Source organism: Clytia hemisphaerica, unplaced genomic scaffold (genome assembly GCF_902728285.1).
Source record: "Clytia hemisphaerica strain Z4C2 unplaced genomic scaffold, Clytia hemisphaerica genome assembly, whole genome shotgun sequence".
Taxonomy (NCBI): domain Eukaryota; kingdom Metazoa; phylum Cnidaria; class Hydrozoa; order Leptothecata; family Clytiidae; genus Clytia; species Clytia hemisphaerica.
In genome coordinates, this window is record NW_027104448.1 from 664315 (window position 1) to 685087 (window position 20773).

The window sequence follows — 20773 nt, forward strand, 5'->3', positions numbered from 1 at the left end:
TCATTTAATTAAATAAAAGAATCATTTTATACATCTTAAGCAATAGGTTGAATAGCAGAAGCTTCTTTTCTTTTGGTTCATTTTCTCATTTCACCTTTCACGAAACCAGACTCCTGCTTTTAAGCCTCCGCCGATAAAGTCATTTCATACCTTTCTTTGGCTCGAGGACAAGTCCACCAGCATAAGCAGGCTTCTTGCGTCCCTTGGATCTTTTCTTACTTGCTCCTTGTTTCTGTGTGCTTTGAGTTGCTTGTGTTTGTGTTGGAGCGATCTCATCATTTTCCTCCTCGTGTTCAGTGGCATGCTAAAATGAAAAGATCTCTTTTTTAATACTGTCATAACCCATTCAACCCTTGTCTGTACACAGACCCAGTATCTACAGCTAATTTCAAAATTGATTGCCGTTGTCTGAGAGGGTCTGTCGTCATTGTCTTTTCTCGTTTGAGATTTTTCATACCGACCGCTGCGATGGAGTGTTGGTGAGAGATTGGAGACGATGAGAGAAGTGTTGCTAATAAATCATACTTCATTGCAGAGGTATCCGGACGGGAATTTTTTTGTCAAACAAACAACGCGCACAGAGTGTACTACAAAGCGATAAACGCGAGATAATTCAACCCTTGCATCGTTGTATTCTTGATATTCGTGGCGTAATTATTTACAGTTGACTCTCGCTTATTCGAACTCGGACAGGAATCTTATTTGTTCGAAATACAGAGAGATTTGAATTATAGAAAGTACTGGGCGATAAGAAGCGATAGAAAGCGATAGAAAGCGATAGAAAGCGATAACTTCTCAAAATGAAAGCGATAGAAAGCGATAGCAAGCGATGGAAATATGAAATTAGAAGAGAAAAACTTAAACTACGAGCAGAAAGAAATCAAACGAATAAATATGGATCCGGAGGGGGGGCAGTCAGGCAAATTGACCGACGGGTATGTGCGGCGGTTAAGGGTATGTTTTTCAAAATATCAGACATGCACTGTAAGGTTGGACTTTTAATAAATGCACTGTATGGGTGGAAATTTCAGCAAATCTAGGAAAAATTGCAAATTTTTGCTCAAAAATCTTGATTTTTTTTGCTCTAAAAGAGTTTAAAATTTGAAAAAATGCACTGTAAGGGTGCAATTCTAAAAGCCATTTATTTCGCCTCACATACCGTCAGTTGGTAAACCCACTGCCCCCCCCCCCCCTCGGGATATGGATTCATCATCAGATGAAGAAGTCATTCTTTCATATATTTCAATTTTTTTGTAGTAAGCTGTCGTTTGGTCATGTCTGTTATATTTTTATTCGTTGCAGTACGTACTCAAATAGCAGAACAAAATCAAGAGAAACTCATCATATCACACACTTTTGTTTTGAATTTTTTTTCGCGAAAAAAATCATTACTTTGAGAATCTATGTTCAAAAATTGTCGGAACTCTTTTATGTTAGGCGATAGAAAGCGATAAATATGAAAACTTTTTCATCTTTTTATCCTGGCGATAGAAAGCGATGGAAAACGATGGAAGGCGACAGAAAGTTATCGCCATGTTTCCATTGAAAATTGAAAAATAATATTTTCCCTCACTTTCTGTCACTTTCTATCGCTTCTTATCGCCCAGTGGGAACCAAGCTTAAGAGCATTTCTCCTTGACGGGAAATGATGATTATTTCAAATAATAGCAAGATTCGAATAAAGTTAATTTCATGCTCAAAATTCCATGTCAATCTTTAGCTCTGCTATCATTAAAATTGAGGAAAAGTTTGAATAAAAGAAGTTCGAATAAACGAAAAGTCTCCTGTATACATGAATATACCCGAAAAAGATCAAATCTATAGGATACTTACAATATGTTTCTGATTATATGATTTGTCGGGGAGAATGTAATTCCTGAAAAATAGAAAAAGAATTATTTATTGAATAATGGTGTATCAGAAGAATTTAGAAGTTCTAGAAGCCGGTAAAAAACCACCCTATGAATACTTGAGCATCACTGTTAAAGTGATGCCTTGGGATATCTTTAGTCGAAACTGAGGTGGATTAGAGCTGTTTCTAGTCGGCTTTTGACCACTGAAGGTTAAATTTCTGATAAACGTGAAACAATAAAATACTGTTTAATTTAGATGCAAATCTGACTTGCGATTAAAGAAAGTGCTCTACACCATATCGGTAGAGCGGTATATCAGTCAAGAATAGAGATAAATTTATTTATCCAATTGATGAATGAAGACAATATATACTGGTATGATTGAAGCTAGACACAACGAATGTTTCTTTTGAAATCTGACTGAAGAATGCCCTGAAACGGCACGAGACTCCGAGTATCGGAAGATAAATTTATCTCTATTCTTTATTGGACATACTGTTCAATTTACGTGCTTACTTTTTAGAGAAAGCGTGAAGCAGAAGAAATTCGTTTCTTTCTGATCGACCACCGAGCAATGTCCTCGACTATAAAAAGAAGAAGAAATAAAATGTTAGCATAGCATGGTCTAACCAAGAAACTTAAATAAATGAGTTTTAACAAAGTTCCTTGGTCTAGCTTAAGTAACAGTAACAGTATATAAAGATGCAACCTGCAAAATAAGCTTTGTAACAATAAATACAAAGTATATTAATAACATAAAATTTCGGCCCTAGAATTTTCGTACGATTTTGTCTGAGTTTTCAGACAAATTTAAAACAAAATTTCGGCCAACAAGCGATTGATTTTATCTTGAAACTTTCAACAGAAGATTAGTTTTTCGTTCTTTCCTGTTTGCACTAAATTTAGGAGATCGAATGCTAAAGAAGAGCGAAGTCCCTAATTGTAAACATCGAGTTGACAGACGATCGTTCTGCTTGGCGTGTGGCCATCAGGAGAGGATGGCGTTCAACAATGGACGATAAACCGTGCAGTAAATAAGCTATGCTGAGCTCCATTTAATAAACAAAATACGCACCATGACGTTTCCACAGATACAGGTGATTTGATAAGCCAACGGTAGAATGTTCAATTCGTACATGATTTGAAGGTTATAAATCGCATCCATCTAGTGTTTAGTGGAAATATCAAATATTAAAGAATTTAAAGTTTCACTACCATCACATTGAAAGAGTGAGCCGTAGTGTAAAGGTAGAGCATTCGGCTAAGATTATAAGGATAAAAGAAATTAAAGACTAATGTCTACTGAACTTTGTGAAAGTAACTCTTCAAACATACCCTATTTTCCCAAATCATGCTCATCAAAGTATCCGTTTTCCTATGAGAACAAGAAATTAATGAAATTTATAAAGACCATGGCAAACCGGTCCAACATTTTCATCCAACATACCATCTTTCGAATTTTGGATGAAATTTTAGACCGGTTTTTACCAATGTAAAATTTTCAACAAAAAAAGAGGAAAACACGTATTGGATGATGTTTGTTGGGCCATCAAACATCTGCGGCATTTTTTGTTGGATGAAATATTGGACTGGTTTGTCCTGACATTGATTAGACCAAAAGCTGAACCATTAAGCAAAATTCGTTCCCGGCAGCTTCAAAAAATGGTTATCTTATTATCTTATTGTTGTCTGTCGTTGTCAAATTGCATCGAGTCGAGTATTTTATAAAACCGAAACTTTCTTGTTTTTATTATTTTGTCTCTCAAAGGTTGCCGTTGCCCTTGTCTTGTCTTGGTTCATCCTTTATGTGAAGCATATAATGATATCCTCCAAACGAAACCGTAACGTCTGGACATGGTTTAAATTCTAAACATCTGTGGACAAACGCACCTTAATTTGACCGGAATATCTTCTGGTAACAAATCATTTCGTTCTTTGTTCAAAATGACCGACACCAATTCTTAAAAAGAAAAGAAATCGGTAAGTTTGTGGTCAAAGCAAGGTTTTTCGTCTAAGACGGAAAAATGGATATTGCATTGCAAATTAGTGCATGTTTTTAAAATGTTGGTAAATTGTGCAGAGCTTTGAGACGGAAGAGCCTTTTATATAATTTACCGAGAAGGAACAACTTTTAACAATGTAATAAAGCATCGACCCAACGATTGCCATGGGTTAGGGTTAGTGATAATAAAGGTGAAATGACGTCAAATATCAATTATCGTAGGTACTACAATGACGTCAAATATCAATTATCGTAGGTACTACAATGACGTCAAATATCAATTATCGTAGGTACTACAATGACTTAAGGCAATGAGAGCACCACGTAAAAAGTAGAACCCAATTTCTATTCCCTTCCACACGCGGGGGGGAGGGGGTACTAAGGCAAAATGCGTATGTGCGAGCCATAAGGGTCGGTTTTTTTTACCAAAAGTCAATTTAACGGTTACAAAACGATTTTTGCCTTGGACATATCCGTCACCTCGCAGACCTAGTTCCCCACCCGGGTTTTGACAAAACAACTGATAGATGAATATTTCCACCACTCATTCTCTGATAACACTTATCACATGATCAAAAAAGTCATGTTGTTAAGCAAAGAGAAATGAGTCAACGGGTTCCTACCTTTGAGATCATAGCTTTTACAACGGATTAATTCTTTAGCGCTGATTTTGATATCACAAACAAGGCGACCGCATGCCGGCGATTTGTCCGAAGTACCGAACTTGCCAGAGCTCTAAAAAAAGGAAAACATTTGAAGAGTGATTAAAAAGATACGTACGTTGTTAAAGGTTTTCAAGGCTTCTTATTTTTGTCTTTTGATAAATCGGAGGTAAATGATAAGAAAAATAGAGTCCAGCAAAATGAGTGGAAAAACCTTTATCTAGAATCCGAAATCACAAAAGTCATGTTGTATAAGACAACTAGTCAGTACAAGTAATCTGTTGTACACATTGATTAAAGTTTTTTCAAGGTTTCTATAGATTTACTGCAAAAGAAAAAGTAGCTAGATTCCAAAGTCACAAGAATCACAAAAGTCATATTGTATAAGACAACTAGTCATTACAAGTAATCTGTTGTACACATTGATTAAAGTTTTTTCAAGGTTTCTATAGATTTACTGCAAAAGAAAAAGTAGCTAGATTCCAAAGTCACAAGAATCACAAAAGTCATATGTGTAAAGACACTAGTCAGTACAATCTGTTGTAGCAATGTGAAACGAAACACTTATTTGCACATTGATTAAAGTTTTTTCAAGGTTTCTATAGATTTACTGCAAAAGAAAAAGTAGCTAGATTCTTCAAAGTCACAAGTCATATTGTATAAGACAACTAGTCATTACAAGTAATCTGTTGTACACATTGATTAAAGTTTTTTCAAGGTTTCTATAGATTTACTGCAAAAGAAAAAGTAGCTAGATTCCAAAGTCACAAGAATCACAAAAGTCATATTGTATGAGACAACTAGTCAGTACAAGTAATCTATTGTAGCAATGTGAAACGAAACACTTATTTGCACATTGATTAAAGTTTTTTCAAGGTTTCTATAGATTTACTGCAAAAGAAAAAGTAGCTAGATTCCAAAGTCACAAGAATCACAAAAGTCATATTGTATAAGACAACTAGTCATTACAAGTAATCTGTTGTACACATTGATTAAAGTTTTTTCAAGGTTTCTATAGATTTACTGCAAAAGAAAAAGTAGCTCGATTCCAAAGTCACAAGAATCACAAAAGTCATATTGTATGAGACAACTAGTCAGTACAAGTAATCTATTGTAGCAATGTGAAACGAAACACTTATTTGCACATTGATTAAAGTTTTTTCAAGGTTTCTATAGATTTACTGCAAAAGAAAAAGTAGCTAGATTCCAAAGTCACAAGAATCACAAAAGTCATATTGTATGAGACAACTAGTCAGTACAAGTAATCTGTTGTAGCAATGTGAAACGAAACACTTATTTGCACATTGATTAAAGTTTTTTCAAGGTTTCTATAGATTTACTGCAAAAGAAAAAGTAGCTAGATTCAAAGTCACAAGAATCACAAAAGTCATATTGTATAAGACAACTAGTCAGTACAAGTAATCTATTGTAGCAATGTGAAACGAAACACTTATTTGCACATTGATTAAAGTTTTTTCAAGGTTTCTATAGATTTACTGCAAAAGAAAAAGTAGCTAGATTCAAAGTCACAAGAATCACAAAAGTCATATTGTATAAGACAACTAGTCAGTACAAGTAATCTATTGTAGCAATGTGAAACGAAACACTTATTTGCACATTGATTAAAGTTTTTTCAAGGTTTCTATAGATTTACTGCAAAAGAAAAAGTAGCTAGATTCAAAGTCACAAGAATCACAAAAGTCATATTGTATAAGACAACTAGTCAGTACAAGTAATCTGTTGTAGCAATGTGAAACGAAACACTTATTTGCACATTGATTAAAGTTTTTTCAAGGTTTCTATAGATTTACTGCAAAAGAAAAAGTAGCTAGATTCCAAAGTCACAAGAATCACAAAAGTCATATTGTATAAGACAACTAGTCATTACAAGTAATCTGTTGTAGCAATGTGAAACGAAACACTTATTTTTGCATATTGATTAAAGTTTTTTCAAGGTGTCTATAGATTTACTGCAAAAAGAAAAAGTAGCTAGATTCCAAAGTCACAAGAATCACAAAAGTCATATTGTATAAGACAAATAGTCAGTACAAGTAATCTGTTGTAGCAATGTGAAACGAAACACTTATTTTTGCACATTGATTAAAGTTTTTTCAAGGTTTCTATAGATTTACTGCAAAAGAAAAAGCAGCTAGATTCCAAAGTCACTAAAATCACACTCATATTGTACAAGACAACTAGTCATGGCAAGTAGTGACGGCTGCAGCAATGTGAAATAGTTTCTCTCATTCAAAAGATTTGTTTGAAATGGAAAACTCAAATAACTCCTACCTTTGGGACTTGATTTCTCTTCAAGCGACCAATTTTGGACCAAAATGGAACCTAACAAAAAACGCAAATCACTATCAAAATTCAGCCGTAATACTATAACAGCTTATTCCCAACGGAATTTCTAAAAACTTCATTCGTTTTTAATATAAAAATGATTGGAGATGGCCATCTTGGAAATCGATTTTGAGATGAGGAATAGATTTATACGTGACGTAATCAATGAAAAAGCCTACCAACAGGGTCATTGAGTAAATACCTCACCTTAGTGGCTGTGAATCTTCCCAACAGAACATCGAGATCAAATCCATGTATATCATGACCCTAAGGTAAGAAAGGAGAACATATAAAAGAGAGAAAACCCACCCGTACATTAGGCATAGCCTTTGAGTACTAAGCACTAAGGTTGCAAAAGTTGTATAGTGCAAAGTTGAAACCTCACTCGAGTCCTTAGTTTAGGAGTTCGTCGAGAACACTCTGTCAAGGGTTGAAAACAAATTAGGTTGGTAAGAGCGTTCCAAATCAGCTTGGAAGCTTAAGCTTCACGAGGCGAAAAAATCGTGAAATTTTAGGAATTTACTTACGCGAATGACAAATTTGACCATGTTTTTCGGGAATCAACTTCGGCATTTTTTGCGGAATTTAATATTTGCGATTTGACCGAAAATCGCGAACTCACGAAAGTTTCTTCCGCGAAAGTAGTTGCAAGGTCACAACCCTGATTATGTAGTACCGCCGAAGATTTCGTTCAATTTCAGTTCTAGTTAAGTTCGCTATTAGGCAGATGTTTAAACTTTACCCTCAAAAAATTAATTCAGTCAAGAGTTTGCTTACCACAAGAACATCGGGGTCGATTTGTTGTATTTTGGCCAAGAATAAACCCAACATGGCACGTTCGTTCGGTGAGACTTGAATATTAGCATTCTAGAGAAAAGATATAATATGTCGAGTTCCAGAAATAGTAAGACGAATAAGCTGAAAACTCGTTTTTTGATTGGAAACTGAATACACTCAACAGAGTAAAAGTAATTCTTTAAATTTTGCCAAATCTCAAAGATATTCCATGAGAGTGCAATCCGGGGGTTGATTTTGAGCATGCGTATAATGGGCTCTTCCAGAAAACCCAGGGGGGGGGGAGTCTTGAAAATTGAAAAATCCAGGGGTACCCCTTAAAAACAAAGAAAATCCATGGAGGTCAATGAAAATGTGTGAAAAATCCAGGGGGTCATGAATATTTTGGCAAAAATCCAGGGGGTCTGGCCTTTTAAAAATGACCTTCTCAACATGGGGGGAAAATCTTTTTTGTGGAATAGCCCAATTCGCCTACTAAGGCGAAATGTCGTAAAAATCCATGGTAAAGAAAGACGTATAAATAACTCCCAAAGAAATAGTCTGTTACCTTCTTTTTGAGTGTGCTTTGGAAATCGTATGGCAACAGTTGATCAGAGGTCTTTGTGACGACTAAAATAAACAAAAACATAATTTAAATAAGACTACTATTTAAACCATAAGTAATTTAAGTAAGTCAGACCGCTGTCAGAGGCGATTCGAAGGCTCCTCTTTCGATAGCTATCTACCCGAAGGTAAGGGTTGCTCCACTTACCCTTGATCCTTCTCTTAATTGATCTGCACCAGAGAGGCATCAATTACCATTTTGAGAATCTTTGGTATGATCCGGCTAGGGGTTGAACCCACAACCTTGTGAACCATAGCCAGATCCTCTACGACTGCACTTTGGCCTACGACTGCACTTTGGCCTACAACTGTATCGTTTAAACTATACAGTTGACGCTCTTTAATACGAGATCTTCGAACGGAAAAAGTCTCTATAATTCGATGATAGAATTATCGGATTAAAGAGGAAGTGAAATAATATTACTTAGACTTGATAGGTTTAAAGCGAATAGGGATAGAATAAATATAGAATCATTTACCGCACCCTAAAAGTCGCAAAAATATGCCAAACAGTCTGTTCCTCTAAAGAAACCTGCATTATAACACACATGCGTAATTTGTCGTTCTTTTAAACCACGTGCAGTTAATTCCCGTGATAAACAGATAGGAATGAATCAGTAAGGGTCGTGTAGTCACTTTCGGTCGGGGTTGTGGACGGCAAAATATGTCGTTCTTTATGAAATTTGTTGTTCTTTTTGTCTATTTTTTAGTAATGCAGGATTCTTTAGATAACACCCTCAAACTATCTGTGAGCACGTGATCTCTCTTAATTGAAAAAAATTGACGTCAATTAGAAAAAAAAAAGATATCAAATACGAGTAAAAAAATTTGACGTCAAATTAAAAAAAACCACTAGAAAAAAAATTTGAAAATTTTCTTCCTCATTCGAGAATCCAGATTTGAGTTAAAGTGTTCGCAAGAGAATTTTTACTCGAATCTTGTATCATTATATTGTTATCATGAGTGATATAATGGCTAATACGGATTTTCATACATTGACAGATGATCAGCAAACGATCTTGCAATTGCAAGATACCATTTATTTTCTGGAAGGAAAACTTTCAGAAAAGGATAAAGAAATTATTCGTCTAAACATCGACCTCCGTCGCACGATGGACGTAAGTTGAACATTCGTAATTCGATTTTGGTTGAATGCTTAATACATTCTTAAAGGGATAACCAGATAAAAAGCAAAACTTAGCTCATAGACTCCTTCAATAGTCCTTAGTATTATATCCCCCAAATATTTTTATGAAATAATAAATTCTGAAGAAGATATGACGATTTAAAATTTCAGATTTTCGTACCTCACACGTACCTCTCGTTGAAATTCTATTGTTTTTAAGCAGAAACTAAAAATCATGAAACTAAAAATCATAAACCTAAATATCTTAACTAAAAGCCCGTAAAATTTGGAGGTTCTGCTAAGGACTATAGATGGATACTTTTGGTTAATTTTCATTTTTTATCTTGTTAATCCCTTCTTGCACGAGAATTTGTAGGTTTTAACAGCAATCTTCATAGATCGTGTTAATTATACCCATTCAAGAAAAATTGAGCATAAATAACTTTCAAGAAAATACGCTTTAATACCTTAGTTTATTATTTACCCATCAACCAAAAGAATAGATGTATAACGTGGTTGAATTAAGCTAAATTTCCTTTTTGAATTGAGTTGCTTAGAAAACTTTGTTCAACACTCACGCAGTTTTACTTAACTAAATCGGTAGACTCATCTTATTATAGGTATTGGTCAACTAAATCAAATAATTTCTTATCTATATATTATAGGAGCGCCAACTTTGTCTCCAATTCGAAAATTCTGCTCTGAAGAGGAAGGCGGCTGAGCATAACAAAACCGTCCTCCCTTTAAGGGAAGAAAATAACGAATTGCGAGCAGAGAATGAGTCTCTCACCAGCACCATTATCGAACATATGGAGAGAGAAGCAAACAAAGGGAAAGGTAAAGACGCAGCGTCACAAACTATCGAGCTGCAACCTAAAACAACGTCAAGTGGTTGTCAAACACTTGACATGCAACCTAAAACAACCTCCAGTGGTTGTCAAACACTTGACATGCAACGCAAAACAACCTCCAACGGTTGTCAAACACTTGACATGCCCCGCAAAACAACTTCCAATGGTTGTCAGACTATCGCGCTGCAACCTAAAACAACTTCCAACGGTTGTCAAACACTTGACATGCAACCTAAAACAACCTTTAGTGGTTGTCAAACACTTGACATGCAACGCAAAACAACTTCCAACGGTTGTCAAACTATTGACATGCCACGCATAACAACTTCCAACGGTTGTCAAACTATTGACATGCCACGCATAACAACTTCCAACGGTTGTCAAACTATTGGCATGCAACCCAAAACAACCTCCAGTGGTTGTCAAACTATTGACATGCAACGCAAAACAACTTCCAACGGTTGTCAAACTATTGACATGCCACGCATAACAACTTCCAACGGTTGTCAAACACTTGACATGCAACGGAAAACAACTTCCAACGGTTGTCAAACACTTGACATGCAACGGAAAACAACTTCCAACGGTTGTCAAACACTTGACATGCCACGCATAACAACTTCCAACGGTTGTCAAACACTTGACATGCCACGCATAACAACTTCCAACGGTTGTCAAACACTTGACATGCAACGGAAAACAACTTCCAACGGTTGTCAAACACTTGACATGCCACGCAAAACAACCTTCCACGGTTTTGTCAAACACTTGACATGCCACGCAAAACAACTTCCAACGGTTGTCAAACACTTGACATGCCACGCAAAACAACTTCCAACAGTTGTCAAACACTTGACATGCCACGCAAAACAACCTCCAACGGTTGTCAAACACTTGCCATGCAACCTAAAACAACCTCCAACGGTTGTCAAACTATTGACATACAACCCAAAACAACCTCCAGTGGTTGTCAAACACTTGATATGCAACCCAGAACAACCTCCAGTGGTTGTCAAACTATTAACATGCAAACTAAAACAACCTCCAGTGGTTGCCAAACAAATGCACATTGGTACGTCGAAGATAAGAACCCCTTGAATGTTGGAGGTTTTGGTTTACCTAAGGTAATTATAATTTCCACTTCTCACCTTATAGTAATATAGAGTCTACCTCTGGCTGCTTTTTGACTGTCCCTGTGAAGTAGACTAGACCACTTGATGGCAAGGTCATCATTGGGAAAAAGACCAAAATTTTCATTATCACATCTATTGTATTATTCACCATCCAAAAACATCTGGAATCCGTCGGGCTGCTTTATGATCCGTCTAAGCAAAACTAAAACTTAAAAAGTGCCTTATGCTTCAAGACCATTAATTGCGATATACAGTAGCCTCCAGGCTACACCAGGTAAAGTAGTATTAAGGAAGATCTATAGAACATTATCAAATGTGTCTTTTAGAAGTCACTGAATCGAAAAAAAATCGTCAAGAAATGAAATGCTGACCGAAATTCAGAATTGAACTATAGAATATTTGATCCGAAGTAACTTTTCTTTTTCTATAGAACTACCAACGCCAAAGAAAGATTATCAAACCGTTTGTCAATCAAGGTGGTTTTGGAAGCCCAAAAGTAAGTAACAAAAAAACCTCACCATAGAAAACAAAACATCTGTATATAAAAAATACTTTGTGAATCCAGAAAGTTCCAAGATGAAAAATATAGTAACATAACACAAATTCTGAAACTAATATTCACAAAATACATTTTTATTTCTTTTTCTATTTGGTCTTTCTATTTTGTTCGAGGCCCACTTTCGCAACTATAGACTATAGCACCCCGTCGGCACCTTGAACTGACTACCCAATTCCCCTCGCATGACATGCATTGACCCGGGCGAAGGTTCATTCACTTGCCAAGTGAACTGCTGCGAGTGGGAATCGAACCTCAGTCACCTGTGAAGCAATGAAGCAACCAAGGTCAATGACCACTATAAAACAGCGCCGTTCTAATATCCAATATCCAAATCAAATTCTGATTGGGTGTCCAACACAAGTACGAAATATAGAGAGCTAAACAAATTTGCTTTATTTTCCTTCTTTTAGGATCTCACTAAGCGATCACGAAAAACCAGAGACCAAAAGCCAAACAACAACCGTGCTTTTGGGGGCCTAAAGAAGGGCAAAAAAGCTGCTTTCAAACCATCACAAGCAGCAAAAACCAACAAAGATGGCTTTGGACTTCCTACCGTAAGTATCTATGTTGTCATTAAGTGCATGTTAAGTGCCCATTAAGTGCCACTAGCAAGATACGAGACCGCCCCCGATTTTTTCGGTCCTATTCCAGTATACCAGTAGGTCGCCGCGATCCAGGCCGCCCTGTTTTTGCAATTTGCATTCTATTTTTTGTTGCGTTTGATGGTCTTATAAAAAAATTTGTATAATAAATATTAATCTTGATTTGTATTTTTAGGACATACGAAAGCACATGTAAACAAGAAGTTCAAACCAAGGGGTAGATGGAGCTCCGCAACCCGGGAGGGCAGTCCGTCTAGGAGAGGCTGAACTCCAAGATCAAAACGCAAGGGCAGATGAGGCTCTACAGTCATGGTGAAGACAATTCATCTAAGAGAAGGAGAACTCTGAATTCAAAACCAGTTAAACGCGAAAACATCAGCGGAGAAGATTCGAAATATAAAGATTACTATCAGGCTGAGATACAACCAAAACACAACATCGTCCTCAAGCTTGATATAGTGGACCTATATTTTAAGAGCTTTAAGTAGGAAAACGATTAGCATGAACCAAATCTTGTCCAGAGACAACGAAAAATTAGTTTAAACATCAATGAAAAGACAGAAAGAAAATGCAACATCCCGTAAGGAAAGTATCTCCGAAAGAATCACCACAGAAAAACAAAGAAGAGACAAGGTAGAAGAAAGAGTGACAACATCTGGACAGTAGAATAAAATACTCCATCACTTCAAGGCTCCCTTATTGACTACATAAAAAGCCTACAAAAACGTTAAACTTATTACGTCGGTACTATAACATAAACTGCCGAACATATTGTGAAAAAAGATATGAAATCTGGATTTTAGTAATAAAATATTGTGAATGAATAATAACATCTTGAAAAGGAAAAGTCACAAGTTTGTTTCTGTTTTAGTGTTACGAATTGAGCTTGTTTGAGAATTCTCAAGAAAATTTATTACGATGTTCTCAGCATTTTTCCATTATTTTAGTTAAAAAACAACTGATTATAGCCTTGGTGTAGACTGAACTTCTTCTACCTTAGACTAGCTTAGACAGCCAACGGTAAAGGTAGTGATTTACTGTCGTCCTTAGTTAAGGATCTAGCCAAATCAAAAGCTGATCATCGCCGCCGCAGAAAAACACGGATACACGAACTCGCTAAGGTACACCGACACATAAAGTTGAGCTTAATTAAGACATTTGAGAGACGTGAAACAAAATGAAACTATAATACAATACAATAAAAACAACGTCTTAAAAACTTAAAGCAGAGTAATGGATAGAGGATCAATATGTAATCAATAGAGGATCGATTGAAAAAAAGATTGATAAGGGATCATTGAACGATCGATACTCAAGATTTTTTAGAACTCAATCTTCCATCGATCCCTTATCGGAATCGATAAGTAATCGATCTTTTATCGATCCTTCATCGATCCGTTCTGATTATCGATCCTATCCAGCCCGACCGCCTGGACTACAATACAAACAACGTCTTAAAAACTTACAGCAGAAGCTCTGTTTGAATTGCTGTTTTGGTGCACCCTTCTCTAGATGGATTTCATTGTGTACAAGACCAGAGATGGAAATGATTTCGTGCGAATGCGATTTGCCTTGTGTTGTTGCAACCAGTGATAGACTAAGCACGGTCTAAAAAATAATAATCATTAATAGTGTACTACACTCAAAATTTGCTCAATTTTTCGAATTATCAAGCATTTTTTCGAATTATCGAGCTTCAAAGCTTCAAATCGTTACGACATCCGAAAACTTCTTTTGAATTAGACTGGGATTCAGATTCATTTTAACAGCGGTTTAGCTTAACCATTTTCCTATTTCTAATTTCCATATTTCGTATATGAATCACCAAACGTTATTTAAGATTAATTACCAGCGGAGGTGCAGGGACCGTTTCTTCAACCAATGTTACGAAACTTGGTTTTTCAACAACTGCCTGTTAAAAATGATAAAAAGAGTTTTAAATGTAAACGTTCAGAAAGTTCGGTTCAAATCAGTCATTCCAGAAAGTAATGCTAGTTGTTAGAAATTAAATGAAACCCAGCACTGAAGATGGTTTTAAAACCGAAAAGCTTTTGCTTAAAAGAAAACCTTTTCTTTACTCTTGTTCTTCTTCTTTTTTTGACTCCATGCATCAAATCAAACTTTTGAAGGGTTGTGCGAAAAGTTGTGTGTCAATCAAAACTTACCTCGATCTTACACCAACTCAATTGTGTCTTCGGAGGTTCTGTAAATGAAAGAAAATTGCTTGCCTTTTGATTCAATTTAAATTCTTTCACAGGGGTTTTGCTCTGTTTTTGGTAGGCTGGGAAATGAAAAATTAACTTTGCGAATAGACGATATCGGATTTAGATAAATGCAATGCATTCTGGTTTCTAGGGACTCTCAAAGGAATTATAATCTATTATAATTGATCTATTATAATTCCTTTGAGAGTCCCTAGAAACCAGAGTGCATTGCATTTATCCAACTCCGATATCGTCTATTCTTAGCAAGCACAGTGTATTGATTAGCGTAGATATGTACTTGAGGCGACGAACCGAACTTTTCGAACGGCGAATTGTAATTCTTTTTCGTGCCTTGGACCGGCGAAATTCGCCGTTTGCCGGGCCTAAATAAGACCCCTGCTTTCAACAAACTTTATCTTTGCACTTAAAGGACATCTTTTCCATACTGTTAACTGCAGATAGTAAAAATGACAACAATGCGTAAAACTCACGAGGGTATTTGATATTGAGCCAACCAGGTCCTTGAATCTTTTGGTTTAAGAAGAGAAGCTCCAGACTAAAAGTAAAAAGTACAATTATAAAGATTGTCTTACCAAGAAAACCACAAAAGACAAAAATCCTTTAAAAAGTTTTTAATCGTGTGATGAAATTTGTAAGTTTTATAAAATTATCTTATATTGTATTATAAAATCTTTTAGTAATAAAACAACCTGTCGCAGATTAAATTCATATCGAGGATCTATAATTTTACAGTGATGAGAAAGAAATTGAGCCAGTTGATTGTTTATTTTATATGCCTATCGCCAGGCCTGAGCTATGCCATATTACAACCGTATAGTGGTATTGATGAACTTTTCCAGGGGGAGGGGAGTTTCGAGCCTCTATTTTGAAACTTTTTGGAATTTCAAAGTAAGTTTATTGAAGGTTTTACGACTATAAGGTGGGTTTCTTCTTTCCCCAGTTAACAGTTGTTTTTTTCCAGTCCCTTTTCAAAAAAATTAATTTTCCAGTGGTGCTTTCCCCCTAATTTTAGATATTCAAAATTGTCAGAGAGTAAATGTTCCTCGATATCCTTGTATGATTTAAGATTAAAATACCCCATCACATGAAAAAATTACTAAATAATTCACCTGGATGTGTTCGTTCCAAAAACATGGCTGAATGTTTCGCCCTTCAAATCAGCTGGCAATTGTTGTGCCTCTTTCTATACGATAAATAGACAAAATATAATTAAATTTAAACAGACAGACAGACAGAAAACAGGCATTGAAATCAAAGGCAACATCTTTTAAGTTATAATACACACTTCGGGTTTTCAGTATAAATAGAAAATAGTGGCATCGAAATATTTCTGGTACATCAAAGGTATTTCCTTGTTTATTTTTATTTAAAATCCAGGGAGATGATTATTTTTGGGTTATGTTTCTTTTTATAGTTCTTGAAATTGTCTGGATTCAAGTTTTCAGGTCCATCTAATCTTGTACTTTTCCTCACAGATAAAACCGTTGAAATTATGTTGGTGCGTATAGTTATTATACGTAGCTCCAACACCTTTTTACCCTGAATTTTTGTTTATTCTAAGTAAACAAGCTACATGCTGAATGGACCTACCTGAAGGCAATAATGTAATAAAAAAATATAAAAAATGGCAACAATAGTCAGACAAACTAAAAAATCAGTAAAAAATACTAAGCCGATCTTGAGATATGCTAATTTTCCATAAAAATGACAAAACATAGAACGAACGTAGGTTAATTTAAAGGACCTCCGAGGTAGGTCCAAAAAAATCATACATTATTTGCGTATATGACTTGTAGATAGTCTTCCGTCTTTGGGACATCAACTTTATCAAAAGAATACTTTTTCTCCACTTTCTATAAAATGAAAAAAAAGAACAACAATGTTTTAGAAAAATTCAACAAACTTTGTATCAATAAGTATGTAAATCTGGATAGCACTTTTGTAAGTTTCAGAAAACAACAGCAAATTCAACACATATTTCATTCGCACAGCCTACTATATCTACTTCAATCAGGATCATTAAATGTATAATGTTAGTTAGAGAAATACCTTGCATTTGAATTCTTGAATATTGTATTTGTTGGTGACCTTTTGATCAAACTCCTAAAAATAAATTTTCAAAAGTTAAAAATTTAACAGGCATTCAATTCTCATAACTCTACTAAGATCGTTTGGGTAATGGTAAAAATTTAACGTAGAACGATTAGTTTAACGTTACTGGGTAGATTATCCCAGTTTGCAACGATTGCCATTCAAATTGAATGATTAGGACTCGTGGATAAGAGCTTTGGTTAAAAAATCATGATAATGGTATGAAAAAATTTTCAAACAGAGTCGTTATTTCACGTAGATATCCCAGTCATCTAGGATCTTGTTGGAAGGAGCAGGGATTTGAACACCATAATACCATTTGGACTAGTGGATCGACCAAGGTCAAATGGTGCTGAATATGTGCTTTAGTACCGGGAACCCTTTGATTGCGGCGCTGACACCTTAGACCTTAGACACTGACTATAACTCCTTTAATAAAAAAAAAAACAATTCTCCTTTTTATCAAAACAAAAAACAAAAAACAGTACCTCGTAGACATCTTTGAATTCCACTGGTGTTCCAAGGTCACGTCCATGTTTGTCATGTCTCTGCAAAAAAGAAAAAAAAAGACAGCTTGGTATAAAAATGCACAAAGAAAGAGCTTCCTGATAAGACTATAAAAACAAAGAATTTATTCCAAAACTACTTTATTTGCATATATACAAAAAAATCATACAACTATTCTTCCAAATCCATTAACATTGAAGTGAGATCTTAAATCAAAAATACCTTGAATATTTGCCTACAAATTTGGCGTAACCTTTATTGACTATAGTAAATCAATTCCTTCAAAGTATAAGAATGTTAGGTGAACTTTACTTACCGTTTTCCTAGGTAAGATGAATACTTGGCGATCAATGTTCCTTACTGTGACACAGCAACTGGAATAAGAGATAATGCTTTATTTATAAATTGTAATTATAAAAGATGTTCATAAAGGTAATAGACCTGAGAAATATACTTCTATAAATAAATAAATAAATAAATAAATCAAAATTAGACCCAAATATAAGACAAAACTAAATTTGTTGTTCTAAAGAAAAATCATTAAAAAAATGATTCCCTCAGTTAGGATGATACTTAAAGTTATAGCTTCGCATTTAAAAAATTGAAAATAAAAGGAAAATTTCCCTTTAAGTCAGTCCAAAATATCCAGAGGCGGAAAGTTAATTTACCAGTAGCCCATAAAATTGATTATTTTCATTTAAATGATTTTGCTTTTTTTTCAGCTATTTTACCTCACATGTGTCTTTGATGATTCAATGAAAACTTTACCAAACAGAAAAATGGTTCCTTAAAAAACAAAATGGCTTATTAAATAATTACCTCTTTCTCTAATTATTTTCAGGGTTATCATACTATGGGGGAACTATCAGTCGTCAAATAAAGCTGAACTTGCAAACCTGTTTCTTGCAGTTACTATCTTAAAAATTTGAAAAATATCTTTAACTATCAGCCCTTAACACTTTTAAAGAGACTGGTAGCGAGAATACAAATGAAAGAGTGCTCTTGTGAGAAATGTGAGATACCCTTGCGTTGAAGCGAAAAAGTATCGCCAATGTCAGTTATTTGAGTGCTGAAAATAGTTTGCACTCTACCTCAGAAACCGCAGAGATTCAGGAAAAGGCCTCTATAGTTTTGGTGGGAATTTGCTTGGTTTGATTTAGTTGTAGGCTAAAAATGTGGTGCGTCAGTAACAAATGTTCCTTCTGGTTCCTTGTTAATTTATTACCAGTCCCCTAAAAAAAGCTGAACGCGTCGTTAAGGGTTGAAAGGTGTACTGACTAACCTGGTTGGTTATATCTATCTTCATAAGCATCCAACCAAAAGAATCGTAAAACCTTTTCACCTTAAAATGAAGATTGAACGATTGAAGATTTCAAAAACAGTAGATAGACTAGAGTAAGAGGTCACATTATACTTTTCTTTTGGTGATATTGAACTAAACCTTCGAAGATTTTTTTGTGACGCAGGACCATCGCCTTGCTCTTAGGACTATCACTTAGCTTAAAATATTTTGGTTAGAGAAAAAAAGAATTGTCTTTTTTACATTTTGCAAGAAAAATACAAGTTTTCATTTCATGGTCCATGGGATTTTGATTGTAAAGCAAGACAGAACAATCTTGAGTTATATCTTATATGAATAGCCCTTTGTGTAGATATTGCAATCTACAATTCTTACCGTTGCAATCTTGTAAGGGCAAGGATGATCCGCTCAAATCAATATTCGGAATAACCTATAATTTTATTAAAAAGCAAAAATGTTACTGATTAACAAAATAGCATTAAAACCGGTTCATCCAGGTTTATCAGGTTTTGAGGGTAAAACTCTAAGTGATGACAAACACACAATACACCTATCAACCTTAATGCCAATATGGATCTAAGTTCGATTTTACCATGTCAATGCAATGTTTTCAGGTATATAACATCAATTGCTCCTGGTATAGAAACCCAAGTTCTCCCATCAAATAGCTTTTAGCGCAGATAATTTTTCTTAAAGGTTACAGAAAGAAAGATTTTAAAAATTTTGACCTCTTCCTCTTCAGCAAAAGTTTTCCATTCTTGTGAATTTTTTGTTTCCTCTGAATCTTGAGATTGTGAATTGATGCCAGAATCGTTTTGGAGCTATAAGAAAAATAGCAAAGGAATCAAATGGTAGAACCAGTCCTTATTCTAAAGTTTCAAGAGCAACCCCTCTTTATTTCTTCATGTTGTACAAGTGTGTATCAACACAATGTCAGGCAAAAGAAGATGCCACAAATAAAGTTAATACATCGATCTGTACGATTCTATCAATCTACACGATTCAATCTGCAGGATTGTTTTCCCTTGAAAATGAAAATGAAAAATATACAATCTATACATCTAGATTATGAGAAGACAAATGATCTGTAGGTTATATTCCCAAATGAAATTATTTACATTGCTTTCATCGAGTTCCATGAGGGCTTCATCATCAAAATCATCATTCAAAGTCTTCAATCTCTTCTTTAGGTTTTGGTTTTACGTCCTCATCTTGTGCTTGATCTGAAATTAAAAATGCAAAGAAAAAGTTGTAAATTGCCAGCAAGTCTTGCATAATATCTCTAATGCACATGCCTCGTATATTGTATATATACACCTTTTTATATCCCACAAATCTAGAATTATGGATGTTTGGGCAGAGTTCAATACTAACCATATGGTTGAGGGTCTTGACTGAAATCTTCAATAATATCATCATTTTCTGGCATCTCAATATCATTTCGGTTGAAATCTTTTTGCTCAGGTTCTTTCTTAATTTTGAATTTGTTGGTAGGAGTGACACCAGCTGTTTTCTTTAACATAATTTTCTTCTTTTTGCCTTCTTCATCCTAGCATAAAAAGGATCATTTTTTTCTCAAAAACATCAAAGCCAATTTATGCAATCTATCAAACATCAGTCCTTGATCAGTGTTGCAAATACGTTTTATGAATTTGGACGGCTATCATAATCAACCTTAGAAGTTTGACAAAAAACACTCACTGGCAAGACTGAAATCTTAGTTAGACTTATTCCGTTTAGCGTTGCAACACTGAGTGATTTAAATGCAAAGAGAATCAGATTTTCACAGCATGTGTAGCAGGCACACCAACACCATCAAGTACATTGGAAAAGGGATGAAGGGGTAACAATAAAAAAATTTTATATATGGCTTTAACATACTTGTAGCCTTCTAGGTGGATGCTTGGCTAATCTCTTTGGAGTTCTGTAAAGGAGAATAATATAGTGATTTCAACTTGATTGAAGTTGTTCCTTGGAACTGGTAAAGATTTAGGAACAGGAAGTTTTAGGTTAGACAATAGTGTTTGTTATTGAATTCAAATTCTTGCTTTATGATACTTAAGTGTAAATGACACTTACTTGCTAGCTCCAGTGCTTGCTTTCTTGGATGTTGACATATTG

At 35.1% G+C, this 20773-nt stretch overlaps 3 protein-coding genes across 3 annotated transcripts; 2 read left to right on the forward strand and 1 right to left on the reverse strand.

Moving 5' to 3' along the window:
• Nucleotides 1–139: 139 nt before the first annotated feature.
• LOC136821067 (DNA polymerase alpha catalytic subunit-like) lies at nucleotides 140–19870 on the reverse strand. The gene is made up of 25 exons (XM_067077301.1): nucleotides 19771–19870; nucleotides 19381–19473; nucleotides 19028–19082; nucleotides 18635–18694; nucleotides 18084–18138; nucleotides 17669–17726; nucleotides 17334–17393; nucleotides 16804–16857; nucleotides 16527–16607; nucleotides 15864–15937; nucleotides 15225–15289; nucleotides 14695–14732; nucleotides 14379–14441; nucleotides 13996–14137; nucleotides 8203–8264; nucleotides 7638–7727; nucleotides 7068–7127; nucleotides 6807–6857; nucleotides 4479–4590; nucleotides 3744–3813; nucleotides 3189–3228; nucleotides 2929–3018; nucleotides 2370–2437; nucleotides 1834–1876; nucleotides 140–304 (listed from the first exon to the last, which is right to left on the reverse strand). The coding sequence occupies exons 1-25, from the start codon at nucleotides 19789–19791 to the stop codon at nucleotides 140–142; spliced, it is 1770 nt and encodes a 589-aa protein (XP_066933402.1). The 5' UTR covers nucleotides 19792–19870.
• Nucleotides 9178–10725, forward strand: LOC136821053 (uncharacterized). Its single transcript, XM_067077287.1, has 3 exons — nucleotides 9178–9376; nucleotides 10050–10569; nucleotides 10652–10725. The coding sequence occupies exons 1-3, from the start codon at nucleotides 9218–9220 to the stop codon at nucleotides 10723–10725; spliced, it is 753 nt and encodes a 250-aa protein (XP_066933388.1). The 5' UTR covers nucleotides 9178–9217.
• On the forward strand, nucleotides 11008–13256 carry LOC136821048 (uncharacterized). Its single transcript, XM_067077282.1, has 4 exons — nucleotides 11008–11359; nucleotides 11799–11864; nucleotides 12338–12481; nucleotides 12705–13256. Exons 1-4 carry the CDS (start codon nucleotides 11009–11011, stop codon nucleotides 12723–12725), a joined length of 582 nt encoding a protein of 193 aa, XP_066933383.1. The 5' UTR covers nucleotide 11008; the 3' UTR covers nucleotides 12726–13256.
• Nucleotides 19871–20773: the final 903 nt, after the last annotated feature.

Coding starts and splice junctions, on each gene's coding strand:
- LOC136821048 (XM_067077282.1), top strand. CDS start 11,009: ATGCCACGCAAAACAACTTCCAACGGTTGTCAAACACTTGACATGCCA. Junction 11,360..11,798: donor GAGGTTTTGGTTTACCTAAG/GTAATTATAATT, acceptor CTTTTTCTATAG/AACTACCAACGCCAAAGAAA. Junction 12,482..12,704: donor ATGGCTTTGGACTTCCTACC/GTAAGTATCTAT, acceptor TTGTATTTTTAG/GACATACGAAAGCACATGTA.
- LOC136821067 (XM_067077301.1), bottom strand. CDS start 19,791: ATGGAACTCGATGAAAGCAAT. Junction 14,138..14,378: donor CGGTCCCTGCACCTCCGCTG/GTAATTAATCTT, acceptor ATTATTTTTTAG/ACCGTGCTTAGTCTATCACT. Junction 4,591..6,806: donor AGAGAAATCAAGTCCCAAAG/GTAGGAGTTATT, acceptor TCCTTTTTTTAG/AGCTCTGGCAAGTTCGGTAC.
- LOC136821053 (XM_067077287.1), top strand. CDS start 9,218: ATGAGTGATATAATGGCTAATACGGATTTTCATACATTGACAGATGAT. Junction 9,377..10,049: donor ACCTCCGTCGCACGATGGAC/GTAAGTTGAACA, acceptor TATATATTATAG/GAGCGCCAACTTTGTCTCCA. Junction 10,570..10,651: donor ACGCATAACAACTTCCAACG/GTTGTCAAACTA, acceptor AACAACCTCCAG/TGGTTGTCAAACTATTGACA.